Genomic DNA, 27,964 nt, shown 5'->3' on the forward strand with positions numbered 1-27,964 from the left:
TGCCGTTTTTATCTATGCTTTTTATGTGCATATTTGCGTGCTCATTTAAATAGCAAGCATAGTTTGTTGCGTACTTTTCAATAGTATTATATTACTTTAGAGGAAAACACATATATTATGTCCGTGCACTTAACTTTTCAACTGCTTCTGTCCAAATGCAACACGTGCTTCTTTGCTAAACTTCTGTTAATTCTGTCGTCAAAATACAGTACTCCAGCATATTATATACGTATTTGCTGTATGTGTTATCTATTCCATTCAGTTTGCAGTGGTTTGTTTTTTAGGCGCAAAATCTGTGCCCCTGTAGTTTACATCTGCCATGCCTTCCATTAAACTACACTTACATGCGTCACCTCTGCGCTCCTGCAGCCTCTCATGAACCTTTTCATCAATTTAAAAGTTAGTACCTCCAACTCCACCCTCCAACTCCACCCTCCATCACTCAAGAACACCACCACATCACTCAGGGATACCACCACATCACTCGGGGGCACCACCACATCACTCGGGGGCACCAGCACATCACTCGGGGGCACCACCACATCACTCTGGGGCACCACCACATCACTCTGGGGCACCACCACATCACTCGGGGGCACCACCACATCACTCGGGGGCACCAGCACATCACTCGGGGGCACCACCACATCACTCTGGGGCACCACCACATCACTCTGGGGCACCACCACATCACTCGGGGGCACCACCACATCACTCTAGGGCACCACCACATCACTCAAGGGCACCACTCAGGGGCACCACCACATCCCTCGGGGACACCACCACATCACTCGGGGACACCACCACATCACTCGGGGACACCACCACATCACTCGTGGACACCACCACATCACTCTAATACACCACCACATCACTCTAATACACCACCACATCACTCTAATACACCACCACATCACTCAGCCCAACCACATCATCACTCAGAACCACAACAGCACTGTCCTTGCTTGCTACTAACAAGCATTGCCATAGCCAATAGGACTTGCATTAGGAAAGTGTAAGCTGTCGGCTTTGTGAATAACAATGCTATTAATTTATATATTTACAAAGCTAACACATATTAAAAAAAATGTCATTTACAATCCCAATAGCTCACACTTTCCTAATGCGAGACCTATAGCATTGCAAATGCTTGTTTACTGTTGATTTCTCTGGTATCAAACAGTACCTGCAGCAAGCACCAATGCATGTAGTCCAATATACCTTGCAAAACACCTACACTACACTGCTTGTCTTAAGAAGTTAAAAACTGCCCCAATTTGAAAAGGTGAGACATTTTTTTAGCTACCTAATTCTGTGACGGGGACCACCTTTATTTTTGTGCCCGGCCTATTTTCTATCACAGTCTATAAAGTCTTGTGTAGAGGCCATTTCCCACCCGCATTACCTTTTCAAAAGGCCTGACGGTTCTTGTCCCGTAATGTATGTAAATGCCCTTACTTTCTTGGGAGAGTAAAGGTAGTTAAGACAGGGCAACAGATGAGCGCTGCGAGGCAGGAAGGAAAAGAAGGAGGGGCAAGCGATGGGGTTATTGAAAAGAAGGATAGAGAGACACAGAGATGGAGAAAGCTATCTACAGGAAGAAAAGAAAGAGAAACGAGAAACAGAAGTCTAAGGTGTAAGAAACAAAAAGGGGAGGGGAGAGGGGTATATGAAGATGAGAGAAACGCAGGTAGGGAAAAGAACGACGGATAAAGAAAATAAAGCGGAGTAGAGACAAGGCAAAAGAGAAGAAAGAAGGCCAAAACAATAGAGAAATGGAGAAGAGATGGGAGCGAGAGAAGGGGAAAGAAAAAGAGGCATGAGAGAAAAGGGGAAAAAACTGGCAGAGGAATTAGTGGAGAAAAATATTAGAGGGCTAAAAGACCAAAAACTAACAGGAATAATATAGACTTTGGAGAAAAAGGAGCAGAAGGAACATGCCAAATACATTTCTGTGATTCCCATAGTGTGCCATCAGACCGGTATTTTGGTTTCTCTCTGAGATGTAATTTAATCCAGATAAATGGCACAGCAACTGAAATACACCTAAAGCCTGTCAGTTTGATTGGCTTTGTCACTGGGTGCTAGCTGTTTGGTTAAATTCTGAAATAGTGAGCCTGTGAATTAAATACCATTGAGGCCTGTGGAAGGCGTTTTGGCCTTCAATTATGTATGCTTTATGTTAGATATGTATCCTCTTTTTCTCTGCATATCTTGTCCATCTGCACATCTTCAACCTCCTCTCTTTCCTCTTCAGCATCCTCTTTTCACTCTTCCCTGAATGCCCTTCCTCGCGTCTCTGTCACATCACGCCTCCCAACATACACTACACTCCCTCAAACTTAAGCACTTTCATTTCTCTTACTTTTGCCTTGCAAATATTTTGATATCAGTGTACCCTCTTCACACACATATCCACAGAAATTCAGTTGTAAATGTAATACAAAAACATTGTTCTGTGTGCTCTGCAGTGAGGCAAACCCACTGACAGGCACTTTGTCTGGTTTCAGCCTTAGCGCCTGAGCGCTCAATCAAAGCCCCCCAAACACCTGGCATGGCTCAAGCTTCAAAGTGTGCACAGATAAAAATACAGATAAACAACAACATTATAAAATAGCTAACTCGTGGGGAATGCAAGATTAAGTAAAGCATGTAAAACATGAGAGTACCTAAATAGCTGAAATGCATTCCCTCAAAGTTTTTAACATTCATGGTTTGCAAGTCAATCCCTGTTTTTGGCGTCAGTGTTAACTTAGGGGCATGTAAGTTCACTAAGTGAGCTTATTAAAATTAAACAAAGAATCAGTGTGCGTTAAACCATAAGTGCACAACAGATGCTAACTATTACCATAAATATTTCTTTTTGTGTTTTTCATGTCCCTGCTGTACTCTAGTTTATTTGGCGTTGCATATGTTTTGGTTGTTTGGGCTTGCACTGGTTGTTGTACTACAAGGGTGTGCACTGGTGGTTATAATATAAGGGTGTCCAATGGAGTGTGTATACAACAGTATGCACTGCTGGGTGTAATACAAGGGCATGCACATGTGGGTGTAATATAAGGGCATGCACTGGTGAGTGTAATACAAGGGTGTGCACTGGTGGGTGTAATGAAAGGGTGTGCACTGGTGGGTGTAATACAAGAGTGTGCACTGGTAGGTGTAATACAAGGGTCTCTTGTGCCTCTGGAGGTCGTGGTTGTGAGTTAATACTGGCCGACGCTGGCATGTTGTACTGATCTGAAACATCAGACAGCTGTCTGACGCAGTCTAGACATGGCGGTCTTTTTTCATGCAAGCCCTGAGGAGGTCACATATGGTGTTGGGTGATTCAATTTACACTTGATGAATGTCCCACAGTTAAAATATATGAATTTGTCTTTAACCTATTACCCGTAATTGACAGCACATCAATGATTAACTCACACTGTGTACTTTATGTACAAGAGTACGATAAACAACTTACTTTTGTTTTTTGTTTTTTTATAAAGCTCGAACTTGACTCAAAAATATTGTAGTACTCTATGTGAGCACCAGTTAAATGACCCACTTTGTAGCAGGAGGAATATACCTTCACAATTGCAATATGAAAGTGTTTAATAACGCTTCACTTAGGCCCTTTACACAGTTAAACAACACATCAGCAGCCATACACACTGAGATAGATGGACTTACTCACAAAAACACACATCAGCACTAGTTACACAGCCAACACTCCTTTAGTCTACTGCGGCACGGAGTGCGACACCAAGTGTGACAAAAATCTTCCAACAACTACAAGTCACTGAGCAGTGTGACCCCGGTGTCATACTCCCTGCTGTAGCCACTTAAAGACCCTGCTAAGTGGCAGAGTAGAAGAGGGCCTAATTGCGGTGAGTATGCTCATACGTAGCACAGATATAAAGCACCTGCTGTAAACATTCTGTGTGAACCCCATGCTATGGACAAAAAACACTGCAGGTACATCAACAGTACTTAAAGCACTCACCGTCCGTGCACAGCGAGTGCCTATAAGCCAGTGAAAGGATTACAAGATGCTGCACGCGTGCCTTACAAAAATCTCAAGAGCCCATATGCACAGTGACTCCACTCAAGCCCCTTATAAATACAACCAGTAATAAAAAGATAATAATGGAGGTTTCCATCATGCATGCCCAGCCTACAGAGTTCACCCACCCCAACATAGTCTCTGGTCCGCCTCCTGCCTTTCCCAGCTCTCTATGGTCATGAGAACTGTTGACTCTGCCCTGAACCACAGCCATCAGCACCCAATGTTGGCCTCCGATGACAACATATTAATTACTAACAGGTAACAACAGGTAACAACATGTGCCTTCCAAAAAGGATTTCACCCCTGCTTTCAATTTGGCAACTAAATGCTATCTACAGTTTATGGCCAAATAAGGTTGAACAGAGCTATCATGCACTTCGGGATTCCTGCCACAAACTAATACCTGACAGGAGGACACTAACACAGTTGAGCACTACTAATCACTTTTATGGCTCGCTGAGAGATGAAACGGGCATATGCATTATGAACACTTTATAAGTATGTACGTTTTAATTTTCCCTTACCGGAGGTGCAAGGAATCCTGGCGCAGCTTCTTTCTTTTCACTTTAACCTGTTCTTGTTTCATTGGTCACAGGGCAGAGAAGGGTGGGGTTAACATTAAAGTGAGGCTTGATGAACTGTGATTTATTTAGTTATGTATTTAAAAAGTTTTGTATAGTGATGTGTAGCCCTGGCCTCTGCAGAGCTGAAGCAGACAGCGCCCAGGGCTAACTCTATTGGCGAGGTAGGTCCTTCAACAAGGAATACAATGGCTTTGCCGAGCTGGTGATGTCAAGAACCTCATGGCTGTGCCCTCGTCAGCCGGGCAAATCTAGGATTGCTGGTGCATGCTCAGAGTGCATGATTTGTGCCTGCCATAAACCTGACTGCGAACGCTGCCTGAAGTCAATGTCTGCGTAGCAGACAGGCTGAGGCAGTTTACTTGCAGAAATAATTTTTTACTCTTAATTATATAGTAAAAAGCACAACTAGGAGGCAGAAAAAGGTTGAGGCCATAGCCCCTCTGCCCATATAAAAGAACTGCCACTGGCCTTTTGTTTGCTCCTGGGAGGCATTTTTTTTTACCCATTTAGGATAAATTACCGGCTGGGGGAAGTTGGAAGGCCAATGCAAATTAGCCTCCAGAAACTTCAGGCAGGAAAAAGATAACTTTCTCTTTTTTTTTGTTTTCAATATTTTTTATTAAAAAGTTTTTATAATTTTCCATCACATCAAACCAATAAATGTTACAGCACATTTATACATTTCAAGACCATGATCACTACATTACATTTTTCATACCATCATTTGGAGTTAATTATAATTCGCCTAAATTACAGCAATTATGGAATTTAGGCGTACTACTCAATACAATCAGCCAGCCCTGCCCGATTTAACACTCCCTTTTTCCAATTTGTCACTGGGTACCAGATCTTCTTTCCCAGAGACCTGCTTTTTTTCCCCTTTCTGTCATATATCGCTTTTTCTAAATTATAAGTTGATAATAACCGAGCTATCCACATCTGGAAGGTTGGTGGGACCCTGTCGAGCCATGATATCGCTATACATATTCGAAAAACTGCGGCTAACATAAACATAAATTCAGGAAAAACGTTCTCAGTTCTCCCCGAAACCCCCATCAATAATATCTCATCTGTGAGCATAATTTTGCATCCCAGTGACTCATCCGAAAATTTCTCAATCTCTTTTTTGAGGGAAAACAATTGTGGGCACTGTGAAAACATATGTACGATGTCTGCCCCAGCTGAGTCACAGCGTGGGCAAGTTATTCCTGTATTGCACCCCCATTGTGCGAGTCTGGCTGGAGTATGATAAAGCGAATATATAGTTTTGTAGTGTTGCGACTGAAGGGTAGCAGAACATAGAACTGTTCTTCCCAGATCCAGAGATAGCTGGAAATCTTCTGACTATACCTCTAGTCTATCTGACCACTTCCTGGCGTATTTCTCTCTGTCGTCGGTTTTATATGTACATAATTCTGCATATAAATAACGGATCGTACATTGAGGGCTGCTCTCTAAGTAATCCATTATGCGACAGGTCCCAAAACCTAGAGTTCCACCCTGTTTGTTTGCCAGATAGCTTCTAATCTGTAAATATTTTAAAAAGCTGTTTCTATCTACTTTGAATTTACTTTGGATTTCTTGGAACTGTAGGATTTCGCCCTGTTGGTTCATAAGATTCCCAACTTTCTTGATCCCTTTGTTATCCCAGTCCCTCATCGCCGAGTCTCTAAAAATGTCATCAGGTAAAGAACTATTTGTGTACATTCGTGTGTAGTTGTTATACCTTCCTAAACCTAACTTCTATTGTAACGTCTTCCAGATACTATAGGCGGCTTTTAAGGTTTTGAACCTAGTATGCTTATAATAGCTAAAATCAATTGTATTTAAGAGTCCGTTTACTGCCCCTTCTCCCAGCAGAGCAACATAAACATTAGTGTATCCCTGTGAAGCTTCTCCTGTGTCTATGCCCCCACCACCAATTAAACCCTGAAAATATTGCATCGCTGTGGCCCAATAATAAAAACGGAAATCCGGTGCTCCCCATCCTCCCTTTTCTCTTGAAATTGTTAAGTGGCGGTATGCTCTTCTGGTTTTGCCTTGTGCCCATATAAATTTATTTAAGATAGCTTCTATTTTGTTAAACCAAGAGTGTTCAAAGAGAAGTGGTATTGCTCTGAATAAATACAGAAATTTTGGGAAGGTAGCCATTTTGATCACATTTATTCGTCCCATCAACGTTAAGTTAAGCTTGTCTATCCTTTCCGTGTTCTCCTTCACTTTAGCTACCAATGGTTTCATGTTCAACTCTACCAGGTTGTCTAGATCGGCAGTGACTTTGATTCCTAAATATGTTGCTACTTTAACAACTCTGCTGTCTTGATATATCATAAAGGGGTTTTGTACTATTTGTGTTTTCTCGCTATTAATTTTGTATCCAGAAATTGCTCCGAAGCCTGTGGCTTCCATCTCTATCTCAGGTAGAGCACTGTCAGGGTTGTTGGTAATTATTGCCACATCATCCGCGTATGCGAACACTTTATAGCTAATGTTATGTAGCATGATTGGGGAAATTCTACAATTGTTTTCGAATCTGCGCAGGATAGGGTCAATATACAAGGCAAATAATAATTGAGAAGCAGGGCATCCCTGCCTTGTGCCCCGTCTTATTTGCACTAGTTCAGTGTAGCCTTTATTAATCCTAATTCTAGCATTCGGCTCTACGTATAATGCCTGAATTGCCTTAATATATCCATCACCCAGCCCAAACCACCTCATTACTTCCCATAAGTATTTCCAAGAAACCCTGTCGAAGGCCTTCTCTGCGTCCAAAAAAATAGCTGCGACAGGGTCCCTTGCAACACTCATGGCATTTAAAATCGTGATCATCTGTCTTGTGTGTTGTGTGGTCCCCCTCCCTGAAATAAACCCATGTTGTGAAGTGCTCACCAAGTGCCCTATAATCTTACTAAATCTTTGTGCGAGAGTTTTAGAATATATTTTGGCGTCTGCGTTCATAAGTGTTATCGGGCGATATGACCCGGGTTCTAGTGGAGGTTTGCTTTTCTTAAGTATTATAATGATATCCGCCCCACCCCAAGAGGGAGGAATTGATTTACCGGCCTGTGCCTGCATGAGAGTTTCATGCATGTCCTTCCCTATTACTCCCCAAAAAACTTTATAGAACTCTGCAGGGATTTGGTCTGGGCCTGTGGCTTTTCCTCCTGGAAGGTTGCCTACTGCTTCCTGAACTTCTTGTGTTGAAAATCTAAGCTCTAGTTTTTCCTTTTCATCATCGCCTATCCCTGCACAGTGGATTCCTTCCAGATAACCCGTGATCTCTCGTTCTTCCTGCACAAGTGTCTGATCATAGAGATTCGTATAAAACTTTCTAAAAACTTCCTGTATTTCTGGTAACTTGTTTACTACCACCCCTGCTTCGTTCCTTACTTCCTTAATTTGCCCTGCAGCCAAGTTCTGCCTAGTACGAATTGCGAGAAGGTGTCCAATTCTTTCACTGTACTCATAGCTTTTCTCCCTTTTAGACAGATAGTTAGCTGCGGTTCTCCTCACGATACTTTCGCTTGTATCGGCTTTATTCAGTTCTATTTTTAAGAGTATATCTTCCAAAGGTTCTTGTTTCGATATGACTTCTATTAAGCGTTCCTCCAAATCGGATTACTCCCTTATCTTATTCGTCATTTCCTCTTTCTCCTCTTTTGTCCTTCGTAACGTGTACCCTAAAGTCTCTCCCCTAACGCCCGCCTTAAAGGCGTCCCATACCATGCCTGCCGAAGATGAACCTCTATTAGTCTCCCAGAATTGGGTAATCCAAATTCTCATATTATTCAGATATTTTTCGTCTTTCAGAAGGCCTCTCTCAAATGTCCATATATAAGGCTTCCTTTCCCTCCTATCAACTAGCGGGAGAGTTAGTACAAGAGGGTTATGATCCGATAATATCCTCGGTAGCCTCTCTATGTGGCTATTGTCTAACAGTGAGTTGGAGATCCAGAAGTAATCCAACCTGGCCACCACTTTATGCGGAGCCGAGTAGGATGTGCTCCCTGTGCCATATGGGTGTTTATAAGACCATACATCAGTCAATGCATTGTGATGGGCAAAGTTGCCTACTGCCTTACATACTTTCTTTTTCCTGCCCTCATATATCCCCCCTCCTGTCATACCCAAACCCGTCAATCCATTCACATTAAAATCCCCGCAACAGATAATTGGTTCAGGCCATAGAGGTAATTCATGATCTAAAAATTCAAAAATCTCTGGATCATCTTCATTCGAGCCATATACCGAAACAATAGTGCAAAATCCTGCCTTTGATTCGCCCTCAATCATAACCCATCTCCCTCCCTGATCCTCTCTCCTCCTCTTTACTATAAACACTCCTTTCTTTGCTAGAATGACTACCCCCTTCGTCTTAGAATCTTGTCTAGTGTAAGCTAATATCTCAAAGCCCATTTGTTCTAATATATATTTGTTATTTTCCTCAATGTGAGTTTCTTGTAAACATATTATGTCTAATTTTAACATTCTTAGCATGGCTGAAACTTTCTGTCTTTTTCCTCTGTCATTTAAACCGCAGATATTTATGGTAGCTATCCTTATTGCCATCTAGATATTATCTTTTCCTTCCTGCAGTTCCACTCGTGATTATTGTAATTATTGTGCCCATATCCATATCCATACATTGCTTCTTTCCTCACAATCCTACATACGTGATCTTTTACTTCATCACCTTCTTTTTTTAGTGCTGTACTTGCCAATTTTAATTCCTTCCCCCCATCCCACCTCCCTCCCCAGCCCCCCCCTCCCTCCCCTCCCCACTCTGGGATCCCACCCCCCCTTGTTACAGGCAAAGCCTCTGTAGTCTGTAGTGTCGCCTCTCCCCCCTACCCTGTTCTCTTATCTCAATCAGTTACAGTTGTGGTTTTCCATTATGTCATTTCCTCTACGGGGTTTTTGGTGGACTTATTCCTCTATTCTCCCTCCCCTTATTCTGCTCAGTAATCTCTGTCAGAAATTCTCCTGCTTTTATTTCAGAAAAGAACATCCTAGTATGCCCCTTACTGATGACTTTTAATCTTGCTGGGTATAGCAGATATGCTTCTGCACCTTGCTTCTGGAAGGGTGCTATCAATTGCCTTAGCTTCCACCTTCTTTCGACAGTAACATGGCAGAAATCAGGCCTGGCGAAAAATGTGACTCCATCAAATGTCCTCCTGGACTCTGGTCTAGCCTTAGCCATAAGCTCCTGCCTCGCTAAAAAATTCCCTAGAAACACCAACATTGCCCTAGGAAGTGTGTTCTGCTGAGCCCCACGTTTTTTTTTAAGAATAAAGGGTATCTATGGGCTCTTTGAACTTCTAGTTCCCATTGCCACTGTGATTCTGGGAAGGCCCCTTTCAAGAGTTTGATCACATACCCTCTAGGATCTTGCCCCTCCAGCCCTTCTTCAAGTCCCAAGAGTCTCACATTGTTCCGCCTTTGGCGATTTTCAAAATCTTCGACCTTCCACTGCAAGTCTTCCGCTAATTTTCCTTGTTCAGCTTTGAAGGTCTGCCAGTCCGTTACTTCATCTTCCACCCTACTAGTTCTTTCTTCCACCTGGGTTACTCTTTCCTCCACCTCTTCATATTTTCTATTTACTTTTCTCAGTGAGGCTTGCAGTTTTTTCGTGTCGCGCCTTGCTCTCCGGCTTTCTGCCCTGGCTTCAGTTTGCATCTGCTTAAGTGTGCCAAACAGCATCTCCAGTGTTACGCTCTGAGATGTCGACTTTGGTAACCCATCATTATCCCCTTCTCCTTTACCACCTTCTTGGTAAGTTTCTGAGGTGGCAGAGTAGTCCCAAGACAGTTTTTTATTCATACTATTTCTGGACCCTCGCCCCTTTCTTCTTGCTCCAACTTTCCTTCTTTTTTGTGTTCCTATATGTCTGGAGCCCTTGCTTGTATCTGAGCTGGTAGTGTGGTCAGAAGAGCTTCCCTCCTCCTCATTTTCAGGCTCACTATTGTCCGTTGAATCTGACCCTTCATTAACTGAAAAAAATTCAGGGGAACCCCCTCTATTGCCTCTGCTGTCCTTGCCACCAGTCTGTTCCTGCTCTTGCTCTCGCCGAACTTCAATGCTTAGCGTGCTCCCCCAGTTAGTCTCTGAAGGCTGGTAGGTTTTATTATTAAGCCCTGCTTCTACTGTTAACAGAGCATCTAACATCTGAACGTTATTTTGCCTTTCTATCTCCTCTAGAGACCTCCGGCGTGTCTCAGCAGGCTCCTTCGCCCCCTCGCTCGCCTTCGCTGCTCTTTTGCTCACCTCTGTATCGGGTTCCGCTAGATGCGTGCTGCTTCCCGACGTGCCTGCTGGTTGCCCGGCAACTGAAGCTCCGACGCTTGCGTCCTCGCGGATGGCTTCCTCTGCCTCCTCGCTGTCCGCGCTCGGCGCGGCTGGCTGCTGCGAAACGCCATCCCGATTCTGTGAAGCTGGGAGCCCTTTCAGCGCGGCTGGCTGCTGTAGGTCATCGACCCGGTTCTGTAGAGTTGGGGGCCCTTTGAGTGCGAAAGATTCAGGCAAGGTAGGCTGCCGCATGGGTTCCTTTGTCCCAGACAATTGTGCTCGCTGTATTCTTCCCTCGACCTCCTGTGGCATCTCTTTCAGAGCTTTGCTCAAGCCGGCCGCGGCGAGCCTTGTCTCTGGTTTTGCTTCAGGTTTTCTTTCGGGTCTGTCGTTTTTCTTCTGTCTTGGCCCCTTTGAGGAGCGGCTGAGGTGTTCCATCTGCTTCTTAGCGGCCACCAAAACTTTAGGTATAGCTCCTGTGCGATTATCATCCCGAGTTACTGGACCTTTAGTCGTCCCAGTTTATGATGCTTTCTCTTTGTCCTGTTTGCTGCGCTGCGACATCCTGATGGGTGTATTGGAAGCGATAACTATGCTTCTCCAATACCTACACTAAGCCTTTTTCGCTGCAGGAGTTATTTGTCTCAGTTGTTCCCTGCCAAGCGTTTCAGCAGCGATGCGGCGTATCAGATCAGCCGGGTTCCACATCCCCGTATTCAGAACTCCAGTATCATAGTAGCAGGGTAGGAGAGAGGTGAAGTGCGACTTCCCTCTACAGAGCTACGGCGGCCATCTTGCCTCTCAAAAAGATAACTTTCTCAAAGCGACTTTTCCTTAATATTTGGTAGAAATCCAATTTCACCATTGGTTTTCTACATAGAACAGCTAGGCCCACCATAGTGAAAATAGCTGTTCAGTGCTAGGCACTGTAAGGACATGTCAACATCAAATGTCCACTACTTTTAAATACCATGCACCCTTCCTTCTGTGCTACAAGGCCTACAAAGGGGTGACTTACTAATATTTAAAATGAAGGTTTTTATTCACGTCAAAATGGGTTCCTTTTGACAGATGGCAGTGCATGTGTGCATGGTTACAGTCAGGCTACAGAAGTAGGCCTAAAGCCATGTTTGCACTGCCAATATAGAGGATGGCACAGTAGGTGCTGTAAATTGGGTTTCCCCTGCCTGTTCAACGTAATCTACTAGTGACATTTAACCTTCACATCTTTGGATACATTTTGTACCATACATATACTATGGACCTATGGGCAAATTAAGTATACCAATTAGGAGTATGCCAATTGGACCATCTTAAAAGGGGGAGTACAGGCACTTTGCTGCTGGTTAGCAGGGATAAAGTGCAGAATGTTCTAGAGCCAGTAAAAACATAGGGTCCAGCAAAAGGAGAAAAATCTGCAGTGACCACAGAGAAAAGGCAGCTTTCCTACAAAGTGTATTTCCATGACTTTCAGTGCTGGATTGTCATGTTGATCTTCAGGTCTATAATCATAGAATTGGGATGTACTGCATTGATTGTATTTACCGGTGCCATTGTGCCAGTGCACTGCATACCCCTCTGCCACACATGTTTATCTGTAACACATATTTTAGCACATGCATGCCCCGAGCTTAATAGCTACATGAAATACTCATACATCCATCAAAAGAAGTTGGAAGAAGCTGACCACAGTAGGGGTGCACTGTTAAGTTTCGGGACAGGAAAGGACCGAAGGGATGCTCACTTTGCTTACTGTCCATGGTACCTGCTTTTCTCAGGAGGTTTCAAATGTGAGAAATTCCTCAGGTCATTTCCTGTGACATCACAGGATCAAACATTGTGTTATGCCAAGTCTGGGGATGTCGCTGTAGTAATAAGTCTGGTTCCCTGACTCTCTCTATCCAAACTGTTTTGAAAGGTTAATAGGTATGTTCATCTGTCACTGCTCCTTTTACCAGCAGGACCTGGGAAAATGCTGTGTCTTTTTACTGTGTATAGAATGAATTCCAGGGTTGTGTGCTCTGCCTGCATATAGTCTTCCATTCACCCTCAGGTACATCTGGCCGGTTCGTTTTGCCCTGCAGACAGGTACGTTATTATCTTTTCTCCTGATCACACCATACCTGTATTTCATACCACAGCTCATTTACTTTAGTTACTCTTTAATGCTTCTTGCACCGTGCATATTGTGCCTATTGCTATCATTACTGCATTTTTAAAATCTAATTTCTTGAATGTATTGTATATATGTGCTGTTTGTATAGCTCAAATCTAGCCAAACACAACTGAATTCTGTTGGAGCAAAATACCAAATACATAGTCAGCATTGGATCGTAGAGTTTGCTGGTTTGTGAACTGTTACAGCATCATGATATACTGTTTTTAAAGAGGTGCATCATTGTATTTCTTTATACCCTGGCTGAGATGAGACGTGTAGGTTGCCCTTTGGCCAATGTGGAGCCACTGGCGTAACGAAAATTGAGGGGGCCTCCCTGCCAGGTATGTAGAGGGCCCCCCCCCCGGGCTCAATTAGGAACTCTCCGGACAGAGTGCAGTGCCGAGGGGGTCCCCTGGAGCTTCGGGCCCGCTGCACCGCGTGGGCTGCGGGGGCCTGTGTTACGCCCCTGTGTGGAGCAGGACTGTTTCACCATCCACATGTTTGAGTACATGGCCTAAACTGCAGTTCTGAAGTCAGATTTTGAGTAGGGGTTTCACCGTCCTCAGTAGAGAAATCTGCTATCAGGCTATCTTTAGTTTCTTGACAATGTTTTCCTTTATGGGAAAGATGATATCCAGCATGAATTCAAGTGTCTTGGCATTAGGTGAAATGTGGGGTTTAAATCATCTAGGTTGATTGCATTGTACCAGGTGTGCCCTTTTTCTTGCTTGTTTGTTTTTTGCCAAATGAGGGGAATTCTGCCTTGTTGGGGTTGAGTTTGATGTAGGTGATGGACAGCCAAGTCAAAAAGAGGTGCAGGCAGTGCACGAGGTGTTGGTTTTCTGGAGTGAAGGAGACTATCCATTAGAGGTGTGTAACTTTGGCATATTGGTGAATATTGATCCTTTGATCAGTTAGTGGTGCTCCTTGGGCTCCATGTACAGGATGAAGATGACGGGGACTGCATAGAAACATGGGGTACACTGCAATTTATAGGGATCTTATGGAGTATGGAGGCTCTCATGTGAATGAACTGGTGTTGTTTCGAAAGGCAGGAGGAGAGCCACTGAAGGACCTTACGAGTGAATCCCATTTGAGACTCACTCTTTCATTGACTTGACTTGTCCTTGGTTGCAGGTTGCCACCACTGACACTCATTTTGGCGGGACCAAGACTCATTTGCATCATCAAACTTTGACCCTGAGCAAAAAAAGAAACTAAAAGAAGAAATAATGGGGGAGAAAAAGAAATAAACAGTGGCACAAGGAGAAAGCAGGGCTGAAAAAGAATCTTCAAAACAGATAAAGAGATAGGAAGTACAGGGTGGGTGAAAAAGAGGTAGCTGGAACATTTGTTAACCCACCCATTCTGTAGCACAGAGAAACTTCTAAAAAAGATTTGGACGTCTCCACTTATTTTTTTTTTAAAGCAAGTGCTTGTTATTCTCTTTCTTTCAGTGCGTTACATCCTTCACCCCTTCAGACGATTGTTCACCACTTCCTCCTTTAGTGCATTTTGTCCCCACTTGCTTCTTTCACTAAACTGTAAGGAAACTTTGTATTGTATATTATATAGCGCTTACTATCCTTAACGAGGCATTGAAGCAATTTAACTTGGAGCTTTATGTTTGTAGTTATGTACTTACTACTGTGAAAGATGCAGAAATCACCTTTGCCTTCAGTGTTCTGTGTAACATTTGTAAATATTGTGCGGTTTTACTTTACACAGAAAAGTTAAAGATTGGGGTAAGCGTAAAATGATAATTCTTATTTAGTGAGGGTTCTTTAGTTATTAGAACTCTGGAACATGGTCCTGTGGCTCTGTTCCTGAGTACTGTGTACCGGAAAATCAACATCTATGGGGGTATTGGGTTTCTAAGCATTGTTCTGAGAATGGCGTTGCATATTAACTATGCTAGAGACCAAAACTCCACTGGTTTCTTGTGTGAAATCAGTTTTGCTTTTGTCTGCTCTGAAACAAGTTTCTCATCTATGGATTTGGTCCCTGGTGACTTACCATCTTATAAGAGTGAATAAACAGTACTTGTTATGTCTCATTAGGCTGTTGGATGCTGGAATTTGTGTAATCCCTAATTTTAAATTGTGATTTAGTCTGTTATATTTTTGTACTTTTGAGTAAAAAATATTTTTACTTGTATACAAAATATATTCTGTTATGTTATGTTATGTTAAATTAATTTATTGAGCGCGCTAACACCATTAGGTTTCTTGGCGCTATACAGAGGGAGCAGGGAGGAGAGACAGAAAATAACATAACTGAGGATGGCAACTAGTGGTAGCCTACAGTAAACAGGTGCGTTTTGAGAAAAGATCTGAACACGGAGTAGGGGGAGGACAACCTAAGAGAAAGAGGTAGGGAGTTCCAGAAAGACGGGGCTAAGAAAGAAAACCTAAGGCCACCATGTTTCTTCCGCTTGAATCTGGGGACAGAGAGTAAAGCCAATTGGGATGACCGCAGGGTGCGAGAAGGGACATAAGGATGGAGCAAGGAAGAAATGAAGGAGGGGCCATGACCAGTGAGGGATTTGAAAATGATGCAACCAAGCTTAAATTTACAGCGGGCAGAGACCGGCAGCCAGTGGAGACTTTTTAGGAGAGGTTGAACGTGCTGATCTCTGGGTTGATGGTAAATCAAGCGAGCAGCTTGATTTTGGATCAGCTGGAGTCTCCTGAGTTGGTATGCAGGAATGCCTACGTATAGTGCATTTGCGTAGTCAAGCCTAGACATGACTAACGCAAGCAGGGCCAAGGTAAGGGCATCGGTGGTAAGTAGGCGGGAGATTTTGCGTATTTTCCTGAGCTGGAAATGGCTGGAGGAAACTACAGCGCTGATCTGGGGTGTCATAGATAGGTCGTTGCTTATAACAACTCCCAGACTTTTTGCTGAGTTGACGGGACAAGGGGGGTTGCCAAGACTGGCAGGCCAAAAGGAAGAGTGCCAGGGATTGGAGGGCCCCCCGACAAGGACCAGCTCAGTCTTGTCGGGGTTAAGTTTCAGATGGTTTGTGCCCATCCAATCACTGATGAAGCAGAGGGTGTTTTGAAAAGTAGAGATAGATTGGTCACTGGAGTCGATGGTGAAAACCAGTTGGATGTCGTCCGCGTAGTTGAACGCGGAGACATTGAAACGACGGAGGGAACGGATTAACGGGGCCAGATATAAATTAAAAAGGAGAGGGGATAAAGAGGAACCTTGCGGGAACTTTGTTGGTCAGTGTTTGTAAACCTTCTCTTGGATGCAAATTCACTTGATCAACTGTATTCCCAATCTTATGAGTCAGGTATTAAATGATCCCCTTGTGAGCCCTTTGTTATTTTGTTCATATTTACCCAAGTTCCCAAGGGGCTACTGGTATGCCCTTCTTTACTGTAACTTTCTAAACTGTGGCATTTTCCAAATTGTGGACAAGACGCGATTGCCACAGGAAGTGACCTGAGGAAGTTCTGAGATTTCAAAAATTAACTTCATCATTTAAGATGATTTTAAATTAAAATTCCCCAGACACCAAATATGACTTCCCTACCTGCTTCCAATCAAAGGTTATCACTTATTAAATGTAATAAGGTAATCCGATGTTATCTTAATGGAGAGGCAGGCCTTGCAAAAGTGAAAAATGGATTTAGGAGTTTTTACCACGACATGTTAAACCTAAAGGTGCATGTCCAACGTTTTCAACACAATGCATCATGCCTTAAGGCCTATGGGGTGACTTATAGGTATTAAAAAGGAAGGGTTTGGCCATGTCAAAAGGTTTATTTTGCCAGATCGAAATGGTAGTTTAATACTGCACACATAGGCTGCAATGGCAGGCTTGAGACGTTTAAAAAGGACATCTTAAGTGGTGGCACAATGAGTGCTGAGGCCCACTAGTAGAATTTCATTTACAGGCATTGGGTACCTGTAGTACCACTTTACTAGGGACTTAGAAGTAAATTAAATGTGCCAATTGCGTGAAAGCTAATTTCACCATGTTTAAATGAGGGAGCACAATCACTTTTGCACTGGTTAGCAGTGGCAAAGTGTGCAGAGTCCCAAAACCAACAAAAAACATATTCAGAAAACAGGAAGGATAACGTCAAAATGTTTAGGGGTGACCCTGCAGAGCCACGTCCAACACAACCCCCCCAGCTAAAAGCCAGGGTAGATTAATCAATATCTTGATCAGCTTCTCTGCTTAGGTTATTGAAGTGGACAAAGGGCCTCTTAATGTAGTGGCCTTTGACAGTTCTATGTCCCTCTGAACTCAGTTGGATCCCTCTGTCTACACTCTCCTGAGCCACTGGACTGACCCCTGGGGGACCCTTCCCCTCGTCTGTTGAGCCCATCTGTGCAGCCCCTAACCTTAACTTGCTCACAGATGCATCCCAGTAGGCAGACAGTACCACCATGGCCAACAAAGTGATGTGGCCCATTCTGCCCCTTGAAATTTACTTCTATCCCCAACTCAAGGAAAATGTAGCCCATAAGGACTGAACCGAACAGTGGCTACTGACAGCTGCAGTCAATGGGCATTAGGAGACTAACTATGACCCTCCTCATGGCCACTTTCCCACCCCATTCTAGGGGTACAGGAGTCATGGGGTGGACACACTCCTGCCCAAGAGCCTGACTCAATCTTAACACCTGTCGAGTGTACAGATCTGGGGAAAGCAGTCTTTCCACTACCATGGTCTCGCTGTGACTTGTACCCTCAGAGCATTGACAGGGATCTCATTCACTTTCCCCTGGTGAAAGTGATGACTCCCTCCCTCAGGGATCACAAGTCTACCCTGTGAGACAGCTTTCTAACTAAGGGAGATTTTGGCGTGTTCTAAAACCTGCCCCTGGTGACTATTTACCCCCAAAGACTGCATTTGCTTCCCCTGTGGAGTTCCTGCCAGTGGGTGGTTTCTTAGAACAGAGTCCCCCTGCTTGTGTCCTGACTGAGAACAATCAAAGCACTAGGGTTGGAAATGGGCGTCCTGGGCCACCTCCCACCAGAACCTCCTCCCTGTTTCTCAGAAGGGGCGCGAGAACTCTTTCCTCCACTTTACTCTGGGACCTGTCTGTGTCTCCCCCGACAGTCTCCTCACTCTGCTGGGAGAGGCTGAACCACCCTTCCTGGGGTCACTCCCTGGTACTTTCTTATGAACCTGGGTGCCAAACCAGAGGTCTGCCTCCTTAGCAAGCTTCATGAGGCAAGTGAGCTTATTATCAACAAGGTGTTGGCGCAGCTCTGGAAAACTGTTGCTGAACATGTGCTCCCTTGCAAACAAATTGTATAGCCCCTTGTAATCACGTACATCACTGCCCTTCACAAAACCATTTGTGGTTTGCAAAAGTGATCCACAAAATCCACCCAGGACTGTAGAGGCATCTTCCGGCTTGCTGTCATCAAACTTTTGCCTATACTTCTCTAGGGTAAGGTCATGCTTCCTGGTGAGAGTGTCCTTCACGAGGGGTTACCTCATCCGGTCCCCTTTCCCTAGGGCTAACAGTGCATCCCTCCCTTGCTACCACAGAGATCGCCCCCACCCCCCTCAGTTCTCCTCAGGGACACTGTGCATTTCTAGGACAAACTTATAGGCCTTAAACCATTTATCTATGTCATCCCCCACAACAAAGTTAACCACCAGAACCTTGGGATGTGGGCCCTTCTGTTTCCAGTGGACTTCTTGGCTCTAATGTCCAGCTCCCTTAGACTTCTATCATGAGGCAGCCCCTTTTCTTCCAGCGCCAGCCTCTTTTCTACCAGAGCCAGCTTCTCCATTTTAGGTTTGGCCAGCTGTAACCTGAACTCCCTTTCAGCCCTTCTGTCTGCCAATTCTTCAAGGGACAGGCTGTGGAGGACACACTGCTCCTTGCTTTAGCAGGGGGCTCCTCTCCTGTAGGCAAGTTGTCCTCCGCTGCAGCAAGTTGCAGATCTGGGTCTATAGCCAGACTCTCCACCTCCTCAAGTCTACATCCTCAGTGTTTTCATACTCTGTCTCCCCTGGGTTCAACTGCATCTTCTTGACCTCATCTTAGGCACGGAGGGCTATCTGGAGGTCAACCTTTGGGGCATTCTTCCCTGCAATTAGTCTCCTCTCCTTGCATAGCTTCTGAAGCCAAGCCCTGCTAAGATTATCAATGTTGTTTCCAATGCATGCTACTGCTTCATCCCTTTTTAGGTCTCGGCTAAACGCGCGGAAGCGCGTCTCCGCCGAGATCTTTTGTTAGCGAGTGTGCTTCCCAGGAGACAGTTCCGGCCGCGCGCATCCTTGGAGCCGATTTGAAACGGGAACGCGCGCTGTGGCCAGGCGCTGTCTCCTGGGAAGCTCAAGCACCACACACGCATGCGCATACACACACACAAGCGCCCACGCACGCACGCACATACATACATACAGAGACACCCCCCCCCTGACACATACACACACACGCGCACACACACAAGTGCACCGAGGCCCCCCTCCCTCCCTCCCCCGCCGTCACCGTCGCACACATACATACACACACGAGCATACACGCGCACACACACACACCCCCCCAGCCTTTTGGAACTTACCTGGCCAATGTTGGGGACTCTGTTCTCAGCATGCGGCGCCCAACCTCCTGCTGGCGCGGCCCCGGGGCTCCACACCCCTCACAGGAGCCCCGGGCGCGAGACGCATTTGACTCCGCCTGCCTCCTCTTCCGGTCTGGACGTGGCCCCGCCCCCGTAACAGGCGACCGTGCCTGACTTCCGGGGCGGCCGCGGCGGGATTCCGGGGGCATTTAGGATGCTCCTCAGCATGTACGTTGACTACTATGTATGTGTGTTACATTAACTCTTCTTACTCCGTCTAATCGTTTTAATTAAATTACTTCCAAATATTTTGAATTGCACTTTAATATGACAATGGTTGCAGTCTGTGACGGTCTTAAAGTACCGAGTGACATTGGTTAACGTGTTTTTAAGGTAAAATCGTAGCTCTATACAAAACATTAGCTCCTCGTGAACGATCACAAACACAACGCAACACACTCCACAACATGACACAACGCATAATCCAGGGTGAGTTCAGCTTAGTTTATGGCATTATGGTGTGTGTCTTTTAGGTGCCCCTTAACCCGTGTATTCTCGTATTATGGCACATTCGATTTTTAATATAAACTGTACTTTGTGCCCGTCATAACATTAGTCATCACTGATAACAACGAATCCCGCCTTAGAATTCCGACCTTTGTATTTAAAGGTAAATCAACGGTCACAAACCGATCCCCGAGTGCAAACCGCTTGTAACTTTAGCTCACACAAAAAAAACACTCTTCCTTTTAACGTCCAACGTTTTCAAAATCTTCTTTAATCATTGACCTTTCATTTATTTACATATTTAATAATTTAATAATAATTGACTGTCGTCGCCGATCCCCTTATGTGCCGCTGCTCTGCGGTCTCCTTTGAAATGTGCGCTTTTCGCGTCGCTCCCGCCGTCTCCTCCCCTGTGAAGTCGTGTGTGTACTTTTGTTTCGCTCTCCCTGCTCCATGATGAGCGCTGTATTTCTCGAGCCCTTTTCGCGGATTTCCTTCCTCGCTTTCTGAAGCCTCTCTCATGTCTGGTGGTCACAGCTGCCCCCTGATGATCCCTTCGATAATAACATCAAAACGGTTTCCAAACACAAGCCCACGCAGGCCCTGTAAGTTTGTTCGGAAACTGGAGGGGGTTCAAGTCGACCTATTCTCTCCATGCCCACTGTGCAAACAGATGGGACCCCTTTAAAGGACGCGGGGTCACCCCAAAGCACACAGAGTCTTTGATTGACACCTAACTAAACTACGGGGGAGTGAAATTAGGGAGCTGCTGTGTGTAAGCTAATGACGACTGTGGGCGACTGGCCGTGTGCCCGCCACCACGGCGGAGCCTCTTCTGGGGTCAAAGGCCAGCTCGCCCACCTTTAGCACTGGTCGCTCTCATCTCCACTCCCAAACTCGGATTAGCAGTTAGGTCCATTGTATCCATCCCATCACCTCTTGCGCGTCCTAGTCTGTCATTTCAGCGCCCACAGTACCGCAATGATTTCTGGTTAGCGAGTGTGCTTCCCAGGAGACAGTTCCGGTCGCGCGCATCCTTGGAGCCGATTTGAAACGGGAACACGCGCTGTGGCCAGGCGCTGTCTCCTGGGAAGCTCAAGCACCACACACGCATGCACATACACACACACAAGCGCCCATGCACGCACGCACATACATACATACATACAGAGACACCCCCCTGACACATACACACACACGCGCACACACACAAGTGCACCGAGTCCCTCCCTCCCTCCCTCCCCCGCCGTAGTAATGCAGAGTAGTGAGTGCAGAGTAGTGAGTGCAGAGTAGTGAGTGCAGAGTGCTGAGTGCAGAGTGCAGAGTAGTGAGTGCAGAGTAGTGAGTGCAGAGTAGTGAGTGCAGAGTAGTGAGTGCAGAGTAATGAGTGCAGAGTAGTAATGCAGAGTAGTGAGTAGTGAGTGCAGAGTAGTGAGTGCAGAATAGTGAGTGCAGAATAGTGAGTGCAGAGTAGTGAGTGCAGAGTAGTGAGTGCAGAGTAGTGAGTGCTGAGTGCAGAGTAGTAATGCAGAGTAGTGAGTAGTGAGTGCTGAGTGCAGAGTACTGAGTCCAGAGTGCAGAGTAGTGAGTGCAGAGTAGTGAGTGCAGAGTAGTGAGTGCAGAGTAGTGAGTGCAGAGTAGTGAGTGCAGAGTAGTGAGTGCATAGTGAGTGCAGAGTAGTAATGCAGAGTAGTGAGTAGTGAGTGAAGAGTAGTGAGTGCAGAGTAGTGAGTGCAGAGTAGTGAGTGCTGAGTGCAGAGTAGTGAGTGCAGAGTAGTGAGTGCAGAGTAGTGAGTGCAGAGTAGTGAGTGCAGAGTGCAGAGTAGTGAGTGCAGAGTAGTGAGTGCAGAGTAGTGAGTGCAGAGTAGTGAGTGCAGAGTAGTGAGTGCAGAGTAGTAATGCAGAGTAGTGTGTGCTGAGTGCAGAGTAGTGAGTGCAGAGTAGTGAGTGCAGAGTAGTGAGTGCAGAGTAGTGAATGCAGAGTAGTGAGTAGTGAGTGCTGAGTGCAGAGTAGTGAGTGCAGAGTAGTGAGTGCAGAGTAGTGAGTGCAGAGTAGTGAGTGCAGAGTAGTGAGTGCAGAGTAGTGAGTAGTGAGTGCAGAGTGAGTGTGCAGAGCAGTGAGTGCAGAGTGAGTGTGCAGAGCATTGTGTGCTGTTGAGTGCAGAGTGCTGTGTATTGGCAATGTTAATGACAATGCCATTTATTTTTGATTTAAAGAGAAAAAAATGTCATGAGCAATGCCAATAGCTCTACCTTTAATGATGCTGAGACCATTGCATTGCAAATGCTTGTTGATAATGAAATTGATACCACTGACCTAGTACACGTCATGCGTTTATGCTGGAGTGAACTGGAACACCCCATTTTCAGTATATCATCTATTTTGACAAGCTTCCACCATTGGCAACTAGTGTGTTATGCCCAACTCCCATCTTTGTTATGTTATGTTATTTTATGTCAGTGATCATTTGTTGCTCACGCCTTTAGCAGACCATTTCTTGCTCTCATTTTATGCCATGCATTGCTCTTTTTTTATACTATATCTTTTGGCATTTTTCTTTCTCTGTAGTGCTTGGAAGTCCAAATATGGCCAACAGCAAAGTAGCAGTGGTGACTGGAGCTAATAAAGGCATTGGATTGGCAATTGTGCGGGCTCTCTGCAAGCGATTCAAAGGGGACGTATACCTGACAGCCCGAGACCCCAATCTGGGTGAAGCATCTGTGAAAATGCTTAAAGAGGAGGAGGGCCTAACTTCTTATTTCCACCAGCTGGATATCACCAACCTGCAGAGTATCACCAGGCTGAGAGACTTCTTGAAGAAAGAGTTTGGTGGAATAAACATTCTTATCAATAATGCAGGAATTGCTTTCAAAGGTAAATTGTAGTTGATTAAGTCTGTACTATTTGCTTGTCCTCTAGACCAATGATCAGATATTGCAGAGAATGGGACTACATTGCTTATTTTTGCTATAAACATTTCACTTCCAAGTCAGTGTTAAATACTGTGATCTTCGTACACAAAAGGGTTTTCTCAGGACAAAGGGCCACGGGCAACAGAAAACCCCTTTACCTAGCTGGTGAGCATTGGAAGCTCACTGAAAAGCCTAACGGCTAAACTGAGGTGACAACAGCCAACCAACCTGATGTGAAGGATGTTTAAGGGCAGTGGTTTTCGGGCGTGCTTGAATTTAGGTGTAATAACGTGGCTGCCCCTCTAAACACAACAATGCGGCGCGGTGACAAGACCCGGATACTTAGCAGAACAAACGTGCTGCTGCATGTAGTATGAGGAGCTTCACTCAAAATTAAGCAGACTAAGTTCTGTATAGGGCAAGGTACTGCTATCGCCTGTTCAGCGTTGTTACATCTTTTTTTGCAGAGTTGACAAGCGCTGCTGATAGAGCGCGCAGGTCACCCGGGTCACAAGTTCACCAATTTTCTCCGCGCACTGGGCCCTGACGCGAGAGATCAAGACTGAGTTTTGCGTGAACCGGGTGATTTCTTGCACGCCACTATGAGTAATTCGGGGGGTGACTTCTCACCACTGCTGATCATGTACCTGACTTACCACAGGCACATTACTCCAGACGGATCAGGAGCTAGCAGGGAATAGGTGACAGATTTCCTAGGAAAAATATATTTTATAAACCATAATACATTTTCCACATTATAATCTGCAAAATGACCACAGACACCTGATAAGTTTAAGTGTTTATATAAGAATTTAGTGAATATGCCAAAATAATCAAGATACAGAATAACACATCGAGCATTAGGATCACAACCAGAATATAGCTATGGATTAAAGCAAGGACCATTTGGGTATACGGGAAAACTATGGGATATGAGTATGTGGGAACACTCTATTCAACACAAGTTTAAACTAAGACGAGGGACCTAAAATGTATATTTAGACTAAGCTACTCATGCTATCCTTACTAAGTTCACAGCAACCATACTAAGGGAAAGGAAAAAAACGGGGACACTCTAATAATATATAACAGTTTTGATAATCTCCTAAAGGTGGGGAAAGAAGTGGAACAATTCTAATAAACAATTGCATATAATTTGCATTTCAAGGTGATAAGGTAATATCGCAGGCAAAGAGCACTTTATTAAGGAAAAGAGAGTAAGTGAGAAAGAGAGACGCAAACCCCACTATTTAATATTTACCTAATTCAGAATGAAGACTAACCCTGGCCACGGGTAAGTTGGGAAGACGGGGACAAGGACCCTCAGGAATGGAATACCGGAATGTGAGCAGGTACAGCTCACGGAAATTCAGGACAGGATACCCCTCAGGATTTGGCTTAGGACTGGGCTCACCAGGATACGACCAACACCCACAGCTTCGGAAGCAACGCCTGCGTTACCCCTCTCTGCAAGTAATCCGCCAGTAACCCCGATTGGGTTTTTCGAATTTCCCAGCAAAGTGCTTCGCCAGCACTTAAGACTATTTCCACCCCTAGGAGTTTGTGGAAAGTAAGGACAGAGTGCTCCGCAGCACTCTAGATTGATCACCTATAGAGTTCGTAGGGTCAGTAACAGGTCTGCTACTCGGACAAGTCGGACAATTTTCCTAAGCTACACTAGGGTAATTATACAGTTTGGGGACCCTTAGACCACCCACCAATGTTGCAAGTGACAGTTTCGCACATTATGATTGGTCAGGAGAGGTGACCTGGTCATTGTCACCTCCTAGAATTCAGAGTTCACATCATTAATATGAAAATTTGCTTATCCGCCCCTTGGGTTCACGTTCCCATCCATAGGAATACAGTAGAAATTGCGAGAGTACAGGGTATAGCAACAATGTCTCTGGGTTTTCAAGGTGAACTTCATGTCTTGTGCTGGGTTCTCAGGCGCATTGGGCTTCAGGAGCCAGCTGGCTTGTTTCAGCTTCTGCGCAGTAGAGTTTCTCCCAGGTCACATGGCAATACTCAGAGGAGCCTCAGCATGGCGTCGGTTATGCATGTCCCAGCCCCCAGAGACGCGATACATGAAAAGTAAGCGAGAACAAATTAAAATCACACATAAAAATGATCACACTGTATACCGCGGAAAAATCTTACACACCCCTTACTTTTTAACAGCAATAGTATTAAAGTTTAGTGCGAAAAGACAGATAGGCGAAATGGAGTTCTGGACTTTTTGGTTCCGTCCAGAGGTGTCAGGGAACAACACCCAAAGACCCCGGAGTTCCACCTGCCTTGGTGCGCAAATGAACAGAAACACGGGCTTCTCGATGGTGGCGTCAAAGACCAAAGGTTTATTACTGCAGGGACACAGAAGTCATAGATACTACACACGGTCAGTACCCAGGAGCCTGTTCGATTTGTACAAAGTGGGTTGCTCCTTATATACCAAAAATTGTGCTCTAGGCAAATATTTCACATGTCGGTACATTCCCAAACCTTTTGTGTCTCTAAACAATAAATATTTGGCGTTACACAGGAACTGTCGATAATATCTGATACCAAACATCACGAAGAGGGGTTCCCACTAGTTCATCACAATCCCCTGTCAATATTGCATTCAGGACCCGGACCGCCTCATCGTAAAGTTCGTTACCTCCCCCTAATAAAGGCCCAGAAGGAAAGGAGCAGAGCCAGGTGCAGAAGATAGAAAAGCGGGATAAGAGATGTTTGTGGGTTGTAAATGGGCAAGGCTACCGGCTTCGGCCGCCTAATCATGATCAGGTACAATGGACAGGAAAACCAGTTCAGGTGGGCTGGCCTCGGGCAGAGGAGGCAGCCTTTGTCGAGTCATGCAGCTTCAGCGTGATCTGGTTTAAGGTGCACGTGTCATGTAAGAGGTGAATCTCCGGCTAAGGCTACGTGTCCTTAATCCAAGTGAAGTGAATGAAATGATCAGAGGCTATTGCATATGTGAGGGCAAGGAACCACAAAATGGCGGCCACGATCTAAGATGGATGCCGTGTGTATATCAGAAATGTGTCAGTGGAAGGAGTGCTCTTGCTCGTAGTGTAGCGAAAACACTAGGATATACTAAATGGATCATTTGCGGTTCACTGATACCATTTTTATGTATTTCCGACAAACTTAAAAACACGGGTTCAAGTCGTCACGGAACCGTCACGGAACCTCAGACCCTCCTTTTGCCCTTACATAGGCAATTACTCAATCTATGTCTGAATCTAGTTCTATGTTCATCAGGTCAGTGACATGCTGTTGTATCATCATCCTTTCTCGTGTCTTTTCTCCAAACGCAGGTGGTTTTCTGAGACAAGTTGCAGCACAAAGACTACACAGAGCAGGACCACACTGGATAATCAGACAACATGAGAATAGTAATATTAAGATGATTCCAATGACCATTAGAACCTTCCATCCCCACGCTGAGATCAGAGTCCAAAACCACTCCATGAAGGACCAGTTTCCCTTGTCTACATGTATGGAGTCCGAAATCTTGTGCAACTTAGAGATCGCCTCGTAAACTGTTGGAGCATTATTAGGAATAAAGACACAGCAGCTCGATTGGATCATTCTGCATACCCCACCTCGATCTGCAAGTATAACATCTAGAACCATACGGTTCTGCAATGTCATGAGCCTATCCGCCTGAAGCTCAGCTGTCAGATTGCTAAGGGCACCAGCAGTTTCGGTAATAGTAGATTCAACTACCCGTGTTAGCTGACGTATGTTTCTACTATTGGCCATAGGCCCCCAGAACGGAAGGAAGCCTTTGAAGAAGTCTCCAGCTTCCTGACCAGCTGTATCTTCCTTGCTGAAGACACCTCTCGCTATTCTTGTTCTGTGGTAATCAGGTGAAGCAGTGTATGTCGGAGGCAACAATCGAGCAATATAACATGATCCTGAGAAGTCGGCAGGCAACCATGTATAAGCTCTGTCTCGACAAATGAAATAGGTACCCCTAGCAGTAAGAAAGGCAGGGGAAGAGTTAGCCGGAAACACATAAGTCTCTACGCACTCACTCCTCCCTAGCTGAGCTCTCGGATTTCTCCCATTACCTTGCAAACAGACCTGACCTCGGTGAGGTACGACCCAGATTGGAGTTGAGCTTTTACGCTTGCTTTCTCCTAAACTAAGGCGATACTCTGAAGTATTCCAACTTAAATATACTCGCAATTCGTCTCTAGGGTATGATGGAGTATTATTGACGTCCTTGACCATGTCAATAATTCCCTGGACTAAAGCTTTGTTGGCAGAGTTATATTTAGTGGAGCGTGGTGGACGTGGAGGATAGGTCTCAAGGGCATAAGCAAAGATGGTTTGGAAGGCCTGAAATGATCCATTATAGCTGTAAGGCAAAACCAAATATGGAATACCTTTATCCATAGTGTGAGGTATCAAGCCACACACCCAACAGTCTGTCGTGTTAACTACCAGTTGGTGTTGGTGCAAGAGCTGTACAAAAGTATTATTAATGAATTCTGAGCGTCGAGCTTGCTCATGTTCCGGAAACGAGTGAAAAGAGTGTATAGAAGAAACAGTAGAAATAGCAGGATCAAGGGGAGGCACTGTAGATACTGGCACAAAAATCAAGTTTATGCTAAAGACAATTCCACCCACCAGTGTTGCTAAAACAATCAAAAATGTAATGGCACATTGCATCAAGAAACATTTGCTATGAAGAATTCTATTTAGTCTGTTTCTGCGAACGTAAATCACATTCTTTCGTTGCAGCGCAGGAAGCTCCATCTTCTACAATCCGCTCGCGACCACTGATGATGTGTACGTAGATGAAAATGCCTCTGTCAGCCCTGGGAGTTCCCAGTACTAACAGAAAGATCGACCTTGTGTCAGACCCCTGCAAATTCAAACTAGGCACACAGCCACGACCCTACGGC

At 45.0% G+C, this 27,964-nt stretch overlaps 1 protein-coding gene across 1 annotated transcript in view; it reads left to right on the forward strand.

Moving 5' to 3' along the window:
* LOC147698789 (carbonyl reductase [NADPH] 1-like) overlaps positions 1-27,964 on the forward strand; it is a 90,794-nt gene that overhangs the window by 35,676 nt on the left and 27,154 nt on the right. Inside the window, exon 2 of the mRNA XM_086935384.1 lies at positions 22,702-23,007. Within this exon, the coding sequence (XP_086791510.1) occupies positions 22,719-23,007 (289 nt within the window). The 5' untranslated portion in view covers positions 22,702-22,718. The remainder of the gene's footprint in view (positions 1-22,701; positions 23,008-27,964) is intronic.

Source organism: Lissotriton vulgaris, chromosome 8, assembly GCF_964263255.1.
Source record: "Lissotriton vulgaris chromosome 8, aLisVul1.2, whole genome shotgun sequence".
Lineage (NCBI taxonomy): Eukaryota > Metazoa > Chordata > Amphibia > Caudata > Salamandridae > Lissotriton > Lissotriton vulgaris.